This window comes from Acomys minous, assembly GCF_964271855.1.
Source record: "Acomys minous genome assembly, chromosome: 19".
Classification (NCBI taxonomy): Eukaryota; Metazoa; Chordata; class Mammalia; order Rodentia; family Muridae; genus Acomys; species Acomys minous.
In genome coordinates, this window is record NC_140499.1 from 15,238,594 (window position 1) to 15,251,896 (window position 13,303).

Consider the following 13,303-nt stretch of genomic DNA (forward strand, 5'->3'; position numbering starts at 1 on the left):
CTGATTGCTAGTGAGCTTGTTGCTGTGATAAAATCCTTAACCAAAGCAACATAAGGGAGGGTTTATTTTGGCTTACTGTTCATGGGTAGTTTATGTCCATCATGGTAGAGAAATTATAGTGACAGGAGCTTGAGACAGCTAGTCACATCTACGTTTAGGAAGCAGAACAATGCGTACTGGTGATCAGCTCTCTTTCTGCTTTTTAGTCAGGCTAGGACAACGGTTTAGGAGTGATGCTGACCCACGTGCAGGGTGGTCTTACATCATTTAACCTAATCTAGACAGGCCTTTGTAGGCATGTCCAGAGGTTTATTGTCATTGTAATTCTAAATCCCATCAAATTGACAAAGACTAACATCAGGGACCTGGAGAAATAGCCATTAAGATTGCTGGCTGTTGATGCAGAGGACCAGAATTTGGTCATCAGCACTCACACTGGGTGGTTTACAACCACTTATAGCTCCATCTTCAGAGGGAATTGAACTCCTCTGCCCTTCCCAGGCACATGCACTCCTGTACATATAACCCTACCCCACCGGGACTTAAAATAATAAAAATCTTACAGATGATTATTGTTATAACTAGTTTCTCTTCTCTTTGTTACCTCTGTAGCATGGATGTCATCTCTTTGTTATATGTGCTGTATCACCTTCCGTTCTTTGCCTGTATTTAATTTTGTTGACATTTTTTCCATACAGAAAATTTAAGTTTCTTTTTTGAAAATTTGATTTCTGCTTTCTGTTACTTAACAATTTCTTTCCTCTATTAAAATCAGAGTTGCTTTAGTATGTTTTCTTCAATTTGTCTTAAGATGTAGTTTTTTTAGTATTCAAGTTCAATATCCTGGAATTGATTTTTGTATATAGAATAAGGGTGTTTGTGTTTTCCCATTAGAAAGTTATTTGCTTCACCTCTCAGTTTGTTGGATGAGCCATTTTTATGTCTAAGATATGTGTTTGCCTTCTCTGTTATGAATGAAATTCTTAATTTCCTTCTATGTTCTCTTTTTTTCCTATTTCACTTATCTGTTAGTGTACCAATAATGCATTGTCTTTGTTTTAGTATTTGCATGTTATGTTGGCATTTGTAAGACAGAATCTTTCCACACATCTTGGTTTCTTTCTTTTTTTTTTTTCAGAATTGCATTGGACCTTTGTTCTTCCATTTTTGACATATAAGCAGGTTTTTTTTAATTATCTGAGAAAAATAAAGGATTTTGATTGACTTTGTATTGAAATTTATTTTATAATTACTTAATTAGTTTTATGTGAGAGAAAGTGTGTGGGGAAATGTGTGTGCAGTGGTCAGAGGATAGTTTTCAGGAGTTGAGTCTTACCTTCTTCCACCTTGTTGCTTCTGTGACTATACTTTGTGTTCCAGACTAGCTTTACGTGTACTGGAATTAAAGATATGCACCACTGCATTTGCCTTTTTTATATGGGTTTCCAGGATGAAACTTGGGTGGTTAGGTTTGGATGACTAACACCTTTAACCTATTGAGCTATCTTCCTAGTCGTGAGTTTCTTTTATTTATATTCTCTGCATTAAAGACTTAACAGCTGGTCCTGCAAGGTGGCGCAGCAGGTAGGCCTCTGCTGCTGAGCCTGACAGCCTGAGTTAGTCTCAGGCATCTTCATGGTAGAAGGAAAGAACCAGTTTTCAAAAGTTGTCCTCTAACATGCACACCATGGCATACTGACCCCTACCCCATGGGAGCACACAGAATAAAGCTAAAATTAATTCCAAAATATTTATTAAAGATTTATAGCTGTAGACTGTATATTCATTTTTTTTCTATGTCTGTAGTTATTTGAGTATACTTGTGTTCTAAATCAACAGTAACATAGGAATGTTGTACGGGCTAAATTTTCATTAGACATAAACCTAAAGAGTAAGCTTAACTATAGTGTTAATTTTGTAAGATACTGTGAATCTGCTTCTAAAATTCGTATACCATTTCACAGTTAGATTTTACATTCCCACTAAAATAGAAGCATTTAAGTGTCTTTAGACCTTTTCCCAACACTACTTTTTATTTTTTGTATTATAGTTATTCCAGTGGGTTGAAATGTGATTATCATCATGCATCTGTTGTTTGTTTTTGGCGAAATGGCTATTTGCCATCTAATTACCTTGTTTGTTTTACTGCAGGGTCTTAAGAATTCTTTATGTACTTTGAATGCAAGATTCTTATTAGATAATGTGGTTTACAAATACTTTCTCTTATAATGTGGGTTGTAGTTCTTTGTTTTCTTTTAGATCCCAGTGTTTTTTGTATTGCATGCTTGTTTGTGTTCTCAACAGTCATCTTGCCTTATAAGATCAGTCGTGGGGTGATGCTGGGGCTAATTGAGGCTCTTGCTGAAGCACATGCTGTGCCACTGAACTACTTACTCGACTTAGTTATTTAGCCCCCATCTTCTATAGGAATTTACTTTTGATATCCTTTAGAGTTTTGTTTGTTTGTTTGTTTTACTGTGCGTTGATGTTCTGCTCGAGTATATGTGGGGGTATCAAATCATCTGGGACTGTCTATAGTGGCAGCTCACTATAGACAGGTGTGAGCTGCCATGTCAGTGCTGGGAGTTGAACCCAGGTCCTCTGGAAGAGCAGCCAGTGCTCTTAACAAGTGAGCCCTCTCTCCAGCCCCTATCATTACTTTCTTGATATTTCTTTTCATATTAGTTTTAAGACTATCTTTGATGCTTTGTATTTTTAGTGTGATTATAATATTTTTCATGCTGCTTTTCTTCCTCTGCGTTTTTCTTTCAATCTGAAGATTACTATTACTGTAGTTAGGAAATTTCAACCGCCTTTAAATGCCACTTCTTGGACTTTAATTCCCTCATTCTAGAGTTACTGGGGAACATAATGTTGAATCTCTTAGTCTATTTGCTATAATATTAGTGCTCTTGTTGTTTTGTTGCTTTCATTACTTCTAGTTTTTATTTTAAAAATTACTTTATTATAATGACCTTACCCCCCAACACACACACACACCCTAAAAGCAACACTAACGCCCCTCCTTCCAAGCCCCATACAGCTAGGTTAAGGTGGCCACTCAAGCCCTGCCACAAACTAGATATCTATATCACCTTCCCTTCAATGCTCAGGAACCATCAGAGAAGAGGGATTGGAAATCCTGTGATAACCAGAGGTCTGCGAGGACTGAAGTGAAACAGGATCTTCTAGATATGGTGGGGGCCTACATTCTCTAACCCACAGAGGCAGTGGGTGCCTCACAAGTCGAGCACAAGGTCAAGCCATCCAACATTCCAGGCTAGAACTGGGAAGGGCTCCATGGGCCCCTTCCACTATGGAGCTAGGAACAGCTGATGTCTTCTGATGGGGCATCAGTTTTGTTTAAAGGTATGAGCATTAGTAGGTTAAGCATGCTCCACGATGTGACCCACAGCCATTAGTGTGTGGCAGCACACATAGGTAGATTATTTTTTAGTTCTTTGTCAGTGGGATCCAGAGAAACAACTGGCTAATATGCAGAGAATAAAAGGTGTGCTCAGCTCTAAATGGGACCTCTATGTCACACCTCTTCCTCTGAAGGCTCATTGTAGGAAGGGGAATAGAAAGAGTGTAAAAGCCAGAGGTAGCAGATGTTTGCCGCAGAACAGAATTTCCTGACTTCACAGCATCATTGCAACATGAACTCAGAGTGACTGTGACTGCATACACAAAAACTGCACAAGATCAAGCCAGGGATAAATGCCAGCATGAGTCAAGCGGAGAGGGGGGGCTCATGAAAGTCTGTCCATAGCTAAGGAGCTGTTTGCGTCTGATGGCTGCTGATGGGGGGAGACTCGGTTTTCTTCAGGGATGCAGGCCCTGAGAGGCTAAGCATGCTGCAGGAGAGGTTCCACACACATGCACAACCTTCATCATTAAGTGGTCTCAGTGAATTTAAATAATGACAACAGCAAACATCACAGCTGGAAAGATTGTTCAGCATTTAACTATACTTTGACAGAGGACCTGGCTTTAATTTCCAGCATCCACTTGGGTGGCTCAAAATTGCCTGTCCCTCCAGTTCCAGGATCTACTGTCCTCTTCTCGCACTCGTGGGCATTTGTACAGACATGATAGACATCCAGACAAGCAGCTACACATGCACATAACATTTTTAGTCTTTTAAAAAGGGCACATGAATTTGGGGCGGCGGGGGGAAAGCTGAGAGAGATAGGTGAAGAACTGGAGAGGAGAAGGATGGGTAGATTTGATCAAAATATTCATGTATAAAAATGTTAATAAAAAAGAAGGAAGGAAATTTCTAGGAAACTAGCAGTGTGAGATAGGGTTAATAGTTGGGTAAAGGGATAGTTCCTTTCTCTGTTACCTCTCACTCCTTCCCTATTTTGTCATTTTAAACTGAGCAAACGGTAGACTAAGAAGGAATGCGTGTGGTGGCAGGAAACTTGTCAGTGGCAACCCTTTTTCTCAAAAAAAGGAGAGTAATTATCAGAATTCTGTAGCTAGCCAGCCATGCCTGTTCTCAGGAGTTAGCTTGAGACATTTTAAGGTTAGGGCTTGTTTGCTTCTTGATATAATTTCTGTTTGATATTACATGTTGATTTTAAACAACATGGCGGCAAATTTTTTACAAGTTTTAATTTGCATTTTAATCTTTGGGAGCACCAAACTTATTTTGTTTTTTGAGATATTTGTGATACTAAAATAGAAATCTAAAATGACAAAAGACATATTTCTTGCTTACTTTAATCAACCCTTTATTATATCTGAAATGAAGCTCGATTATACTATTAAAACCCTTTATTCAAAAGAATATGCTTGATAATATTCTACACAAAAAGATCCACACCCAATGACATAATGCTAGTTCAGTAAGAAATTTTCTCACTTGAAATTTGTTGTTTATCTAGAATTAGTCAGCTTGGCTTGGTTTAGATGACCCCAGTTTTGTTGGCAGCATCTAGAGTATTATAGTCAGGAGCCTGGCTGCTTGAGGGTCACGGAGCTGCTCTAAAGCCTGATATGTGGAACACTTAATGGCCTTGCTATCCACAGTGATGGCGTGTGTTGTCTTGTAATGTGCCGTGGCTGGCTCGTGACTCTTGCTGGTATGTTTCTCCTGGGACAGTTCTTTGAAGGGAGCTGCAGTATTAGGCCCAGAAGGTGGGTGGTGCACACTTTTCTCCTATTCTTCCAATCTTTTGGCTTTTGAGATGGAGTCTTCTTGTGTAGCCAAAGCTGACGTGCCTTCAACTTACCCTCCAGCCTTGGCCTCCAGAAAGCTGGGGCTCTAGAAGAGTATCATGCCAAGCTCTGGATGCCTTTCAGCTGCTCCTTGGTTTGGATTTCAAGCCTCCCCTGCCCCCCTCACCACCAAGCTTTTTTGTTTGTTTTGTTTTTGTTTGTTTTTTGTTCTGAGGAGAGTCAGGAACTTTTTCTTTGCTTTCAATGCCGTCTATTCACCTTCCATGCTGGAGAGTGAATCCAGGGCTTTGCTAGTGTCTACCACAAGTGTCTACTGCTGAGCTACATCTCCTATCCTAAAGGGCTCACTTTTTTAAAATGTAATTTTATTTAAAGTAAAGATACTATCTTCTCATTTTGTTATTTCAGCAGTTTCAAGTATATTTCTTGGCATATAGTCCGTGCTCATTGTATTTATAAAATGAAGGTTGCAAGTAAAATTATAGGATTTAACAGACAGCATTCTAAGTGACTGGTTATTTTAGAATGGTCAAATAATTTAAAATTTTAAATTTGTTACAGTGCTTAGCACAATACAAAACGCAGTTTTTCAGTAAGCACATGCTACCTGTTGATGTCCTAAGGTTTGACCCTGAAGAGTCTTCATGCGTGGTGGATAGTAGCAAGCCTTACTGCTCAGCACACCACTGACGACTTCTTTCCTGATTTCTGCACCCCCCAGTCTTGCTTCCCTTGGCACTCCACTACACTTTTTATGTTCAGAAAGTTCCAGTAGTGGGAGTGACTTGATTGTTTGATAGTGAGAGACAGGACTGGAGAGATGGCTCAGCGATTAAGAGCACCGTCTGTTCTTCCAAAGGTCCTGAGTTCAATTCCCAGCAACGACAAGGTAGCTCACAATGAGATCTGGTGTCCTCTTCTGGCATACTTGCAGAATACTGTATAGATAGAGGCAGGAAAGTCTGTAATCTTGTCATTTTATGTTGAACTTTAAATATGAAAGAATGCGTTTCTGAGTTAGATAAGAAAGATACCATCCTACTTTATGGATCAATCTCTCTCTCTCTCTCTCTCTCTCTCTCTCTCTCTCTCTCTCTCTTATACTTTTATTATTTAAAATAATTTTAAAGTATATTTTGATCATATTCTTCCTGTCCTCCAAGCCCTTCTAGATCAGTGGTTCTCAACCTTCCTAATGCTGTGGCTCTTTAATACAAATAAAGCTCCTCATATTGTGATGACCCCAGGCATAAAATGATTTTCGTTGTTTCTTTGTAATTGTAATTTTGCTACTGTTATAAATTGTAATGTAAATATCAAATGTTTTCTGGCCATCTTAGGTGACCTCTGTGAAATAGGTGTTTGACCCCCCCAAAGCGGTTGGGACCTACATGTCGAGGACCACTGTTGTAGATTTTTTTTTCTCTCTTCACACCCAACTTTGAAATCGTCATTGCAAAATTTAAAGGGAGTCAATGCACTAGTTACTTGCCAATGTTAATGTCTTCTTTCCCAATTAGTGGAACTGTTTGGGAAAGATTAGGAGGTGTGGCCTTGGAAGAGGAGGTGTGTGATTTGGGGCTGGCTTTTTCTGCCTCCAAATTGTAGACCAGGATGTAAGCTCTCAGCTTTTCCTGCCGCTGTGCTTTTGCTCTGCCATCATGGGCTCTAAGCCTCTAGAACTGTAAGCTCTAAATTAAGCACTTTGTTTTATAAGTTGCCTTCCTTGGTCAAGCCTTTCTATCACAACTATGGAAGTGTAACTAAACATTGTGCTAAGATTATTGTTACTGCTGTACCTGAAGAGAGGTTGTCCTAATTTGTTTTCTATTGCTGTGGTTAACACCACGACCAGAAGCAACTTGGAGAGGAAAGGGTTTATTTCATCTTACAGTATAGTCCATCAGTCATGAAGGGAAGTCATGGCAGGAAACTGGAGACAGGAACTGAGTCAGAGACCATCGAGGAACAGTACTCCCTGGCTTACTTCCTGTGGCTTGCACTCTAACTCTCTCACCTCTGGTGCATCAGTCATTTATTAAGAAAATGGCCCTCAGACTTACCTATAGGTCACTCTGATGGAGGTATTTTTCTTAGTTGAGTTTCCCTCCTCCCAGATAGTTCTAGCTTGTGCCAAACAGCACAGATGGTCTTCTGAGTTTGAAGGCACAGGACATGTTCCTCCAGGAAAATTAAAAACACAGTTCTATCTACAGTTCAGGAAGTCTTACCTGTTTACAAAAATAAAGGATGGTAAAAATCTGTGACATGAATCTTAGTCTTTTGCAAACAAAACTTTTGAAACTACATTGATCTTGAATAGGGGAGGTTACAGATAAGCGTAAAACTTTGCTATCAGGCATGGTATTCACATTAGTTAGACTTATTTCTCTCATTAAGACTCTATCACAGGAGAAAGCAAGGCACTCACAGGAATGAAAGCAAAGAGTGCAGTAAAGAAAACTGCTAAAGCTCTCATATCTGATTTTTTCCCTTGTAGCATATTTGAGAGTGTGAACTATTTTTTATTATTCAAGGTATGACTTAGTTATTTTATTTCTAAAGGTAGTACACCTGTTCACTTGTGAAGAAAAGCATTGGTGGCTTAATGGTCTGAATAATTGAATGGATTATTCAGTCTGTGTGTAGTTTAAGGTTGATAATATGTGTAATCGATCAATATATAAAGCCAATAGCAAAATATAACAACTAGCCTGTCGATTAATATTCTTTTTTCTGTTGTTTGGTCTTAGGGTTTTGACCCGCCACATCAAAGTGATACAAGAACTATTTACATAGCCAACAGATTTCCTCAGAATGGCCTTTACACTCCTCAGAAATTTATAGATAACCGGATCATTTCATCTAAGGTAAGAATAAACAATTTTATTATTAGACTGGCGATGTAGAGCTGGGAATGTATTTGAGGCTCATTTGGTAGAATGCTTATCTGTCTGTCACAGTTCTCAGTACTAGATAAACTGAACATTGTGATGCATGCCCTATGATCCCAGCTCTCTTGGATTCAAGATCAGCTTTAGCTACATAGTAAGATTGAGGCCACCATGGGGTATATGGTACAATATCTCATCTCAAACAAACAAAGAAAAGGTAGATTTGTAACATGTGACTTACTGAATGTGTGTACGTGTATACTTACACTTTTAAAAAGTCGAGAAACTGAAGGCTGATAGATATATCTCACCAACATCATGTATGAAAGAAAAGAGGCGGTTAGTTGCTGCCAGGTAACAGTTGTCTGCAGCTATGACTGTACTGTGATGACCATCTGCCAAATCCGTTTCTTCTCATGTCATTTAACCTTTGCAGCAGCCTGTGTGAAGTAACTAGTAAGTCTTGTGTACAAAATGCTATACATATATTATCACGGTTCTTTAATTTCAGTGCTTGGAAATTGAATAATTTTTCTCAAAATTGTAAGTGGCTTGATTAGAGTTTGAACTTTGTTCTATGTGGTTTAAAGTCTCCTGGTCCAATTATCTAGCATCTCATATAAATACTTTAATGTAAAGTACTACTTTATTCATATTTACTTCTTTTTTCCCTTTGCCTCTTGAAGATGTGCTGTTTGTTAAAGCAGAGGATTATAGAGCAATGTTGTCTAATTCATTTTGCTTCCATGATAGAAGTGAGTTGCAATGTTCAGTAAGATAGCTAGCAGCACATAAGACTATTAAGGCCTTGGAAATACGGCTGGTACTACTGAAGAACTGAACATTTAAAAATTATTTTTAATTTAAGTGTCAGAGCCATATGTGAGTAGTAGCCCCCTGATTAAGCAGTGCACTTACTGAGGATGTGAATCAGAGACTGAGGGTAAGGTTCTTATGTAGACCCTGGCACTTGCGTACAGAGTACCACAAGAATCACCTTTGGATGCTCTTTCCCCTGCCTTCCAGAGACACTAATGCTTCCCTCTCTTACTGACGTCATCTTTCCTAAGATGTCCTCTTTTCTTTCTGCCATCACATTATTTGTCCCAATTATGATCTTTTAAAATAGTTTTAAAGTCTAATTTTTATATTTAAAATAATTTTATCATCTCTCCCATTCCATTCCTTTCACCAACTTCTCTCATGTCCTACCCTCAGCCTTCACTCCCTCTCAAAGTTACAGCCTCTTTTCTTTGTTGTTTTTATATACATGTATAAGTACAACTTGTCAAGTCCATTTAATGTTGCTTGTATGTTTATGAGTTCAGGGCTGACCCCTGGGGAGGACTAATGCTGCTGCTCGTAGCTTTCCTTAGTTACCTGCCTTTGTCTAGGTAGAAGGCCCACTGAGATTTCCTCCTTCCATGGTAGCGTGTCTATTGGTTTTTTCCTTGTTTTGATCTTTTTTAGGCATCAGTACTGTTGAGGTATCATGGGTCACTCTTCCCTGCCACAATCCTGGCTGATTTCCTGGTTCTTTGGCTCTTACAGCCTTTCTACTCACCTCTTCTTCGATAGTTCTTGAGTCTGAGGTGTAAGAACTGTGTTGTAGATATGTCCACAGGGACTGGCAACCCCACAAGCGGTTCTCTGTATTTTGACCAGCTGTGGCTTTCTGTAGTGATCTCTGCCTATTGTGATGGATGAGAACTACACTTGTTTGTGGATACAAAGAGAAGAATTTAGGACACCCTTAGGATTTATGCTGGTTTAGTAGTGGTGGTATTGGGATCTGCTCTAAGATCCATGCCCTCTCTAGCCCTGGGTAGCTGGCTAGGTTCCAGTACCAGACCTGATTTCCCTCCTCTTGAGTAGGTGTTCCGTTCAATTAGAGATTTGGTCACTGCCAATAAGAATGCCACTGATAGAGAATTAGCACTGATAAAGATGGACCTTTAGGAATGTCTCGCCATGCTAGCTATTGATGTGGTTCACAGGCGGCACGGCTGAGTGGGACGACTGGTCGCTCCCTCTAGTGGCAGCTAGCTTAGCACCTTCCAGTGCTGGAAGCTAATCTTCAAAGAGGAGGCTTTCAAATCAGGTAATCCCGTCCTCTGAGTCCTATTAAGCTCCTAATATTTAATATTCTCATCTGTAGGACTTCACCGGTTAACATAAAACATTTCAGCTGATGCTGGAAACTGAGAGTCCTGTAAAATGTTGCGATTAAATAAGTTTATGCAGAAGTTTAAGTGTAATTTTACTTGAGTTTCAGAAATGTGAGTGTTTAAGCACTCTCTTTAAAACATTTTAGCCTAAGTAAAAGTTTCCTTCTGTGGCTTTCCTATTTCATTGTATCTCAGTTGTTCTCAGACCCTTGTAACTGTATTGCTGGCAGTCTCATAGCTCACAGAGAACTCTTTTCCCATTGAACCTTTGCTAGATTGTATGCTTCCACCAGGGCTTTTAAAAAGTAAAAACTGAAAGATAGCAGGCTACTAAGAAGAGACTTGATACCCTATGACTCTATACAGGGGGAGGAGGTCCCCCTCAGTCACAGTCATAGGGGAGGGGAGTAAGGGGAGAATGGGAGGGAGGAATGGGAGGATACAAGGGATGGGATAACAATTGAGATGTAATATGAATAAATTAATAAAATATATTTTTTAAAAAGTAAAAACTCCCGTCTCAAAATACCCAAAAAAAAAAGGTAAAAACTGAGGAGGGTGTACATTTTCTCTTCTAAACTCAATTATCTTAACCAATATTTTATAATAATTCAGATAACTTTAAAGTTCAACAAATTATTTTTTAGGTATTTTCATATTTAATAGAATGTCCTGTTGGCTGTATTTTTTTTTTAACAATTAGACTTCATTATACAACCCAGCTATCCTATACAGGAGGGAAAATGGGTTGAAGGGAAACAAGAATAAACCTTCCGGGTATCAGTTCCACGGGACACATCCCTATCCTCTCCCCAGTAGAAGCAGTCTGCACCCTGTTCTCTGAACCTGGAACCTGCAGCCTTCTCCTCTGCCTCTCCGCCTGCGTCTCTCTCTAGGTCTCTCTGGTTCCCTCTTCTCATCGATGTGATTAGAAACACAGTAGCCCTAGTCTGTTTCCTGAATTCTGGACCCAGGATGGCTCCTCCCAGGATGGCTCCTCCTGGTCTATCACAATGTCCATCTCAGTGGGGTATCCGTGGTGTTTCCAAGGGGCAAAGCAGGGCAAGATTGCTTTCACCTGGGACAAAGCCTGCCATCCTTCCACAATGTCCCTTCCCCCTCTATGGTAGTATAAGCACAGAATTTTGACTTATTTGATCTGCTAGTGTTTGTATTTTAGAAAACATGAATATTTTGTCACTAGTAAGCTGCTTTGTATATGAAATTTTTATCCTCAGTTTCCCCCTTTTAAATAAACTTTATGAGCTAGCCAAAGGAAACCTCTTCTTTTCAAATGGATTTTTATGGGACTGGAGGGATGGCTCTGAGGTTAAGAGCATGATTGTGCAGAGGACCCGGCTTCAGTATCCAGCATCCACATGATTAATTATCTGTGTGCATCTCTGTGTGAGTAGAGGCACGTGAATGCAGGCTCCTTGGGAGGCCAGAGGCTTCAGATACTCTTAGAGCTGGAGATACATTACAGGCAGTTGTGAGAATTGAACTTGAGTCCTCTGTAAGAGCAGTACGCGCACTTCTTTTTTTCTTTTAATTTCACAAGCCATCTTTTATTAATGCCATATATGTTCATAAACTCTAGACAGTATTTTAACATACACAGTCTCTCAAAAAGAAATATTCCACTAACAAGAACAGAGATAACTTTAGGATTGTCAGTGGTTTCATAGCACAGTGCACAGAAATGTGCAGGTATCCTGGGGAGCCAGGGCTTCACTCTTGAGCTAGTCGCTGAATGACATGCCGGTAGTCCTCCACCAGCTCCTGAAATCGCTCCTCCAGCTGCTCATGTTGCACACTTATTTCTATCTGCTTCATCTGATTGGTCAGCTCTTCTGGTCTCAGGCATTTCCTCATCTTGGCAAGATCTCTCTGCCCTTTTTGTTTGTTTAAAAAGAGCCAATTAGTCTTCTTTTCATATCCAATGTAGCTTCTATATTGCTCAGCATCATTCATATCAGTTACCAGCAGTTGAAGAATTTTATAAACCTGCCTAGCATGTTGCTTACTATTTTGATCTTCTGCTAAGCTTGTATTGCCATATCGTCACTGAATCCTGGCATTAACCTTTCCCAGGAGACAGGGCAAATCTTGACAGAGCATCACAAGTACCGAGTGTCAGTTTCACATAGCTTCTGGGTGGATCTTCCGCTGTGATATCAGGAACTGAAGGAGATGCAATGCAGTATCTGTGAGCTGTTTCAAGAAGTTGAGCACCATGCCCTGACCTTGAAATGGACTCAGTATCCACATGTGACTTACACCTGGCAGGTTTTGTCTGGGTGCACATAGTAACTATAGAGTGTCAGGTAACTTGTGGTCACTAAGACCGTAGCTCCATCCTTACTATCCTTCTCAAATACTAGACAGTAGTGCCAGCCTTCAACATCCATGTCAGTAAGGCTAGCAGTTTTAGTAAACCACATCAAACATGTCTGAAGCCTGTCATGATATTCTCAGAAGCCTCTACATGTCATGTCAGCCATGGATGTCTAAAAAGTAAAGTTTTCTCCTCCTGTTGGACTAGGAGCTGAGTATGTTTTCAGGGGAGTTCCCAATGGCTTGAAATCGGATTACTTTTCTAGCAAAGGAAGAAAATCACTTATGTTTGTACAAAACCCAGGTGAAATGATTTATCTGATTTTTGTCTTCAACGTCATCTGCCTCCACACAGTCAAAGTTCTCATCAACTTTAGATGCATATTCAACACGGAACACTGTTGGCAGGTTACAGCAATATAGTACAGCAGGAGCTTCACACCCTTGTAGCCAGAAGTGGGCTCATCATCCCCAAATGGCTGACGGGTACATTTAGGAAAGAAAGCTCTAATGTCATTCTCAAGATCTTCAGGAAATGGAACTAATTTCCATTCAAATGCTGTGTTGGTGTTAAATCTGTACTCAGCCAGTTTCTTCTCCACCGCACTCTCGTATTAGACCAGAAATTTTTCCATTGCACCAAATCCCGCCATTTCCAAGTTGCGAGCACCCAAGACTGAGGCAGTATGCACACTCTTTCCATTCTCTTCAAAGCAA

At 39.9% G+C, this 13,303-nt stretch overlaps 1 protein-coding gene and 1 pseudogene across 5 annotated transcripts in view; one reads left to right on the plus strand and one right to left on the minus strand.

Annotated features, from left to right (window-relative positions):
• ATP11B (ATPase phospholipid transporting 11B (putative)) overlaps positions 1 to 13,303 on the plus strand; it is a 98,275-nt gene that overhangs the window by 9,395 nt on the left and 75,577 nt on the right. For all 4 annotated transcript variants that reach the window (XM_084769738.1, XM_084769739.1, XM_084769737.1 and 1 more), the window contains exon 2: positions 7,941 to 8,057. In XM_084769738.1, coding sequence (XP_084625864.1) covers positions 7,941 to 8,057 — 117 coding nt within the window. The remainder of the gene's footprint in view (positions 1 to 7,940; positions 8,058 to 13,303) is intronic.
• On the minus strand, positions 10,890 to 13,251 carry LOC311589976 (histone acetyltransferase type B catalytic subunit-like; annotated as a pseudogene). The gene has a single exon. The product of its transcript is annotated as a histone acetyltransferase type B catalytic subunit-like (transcript).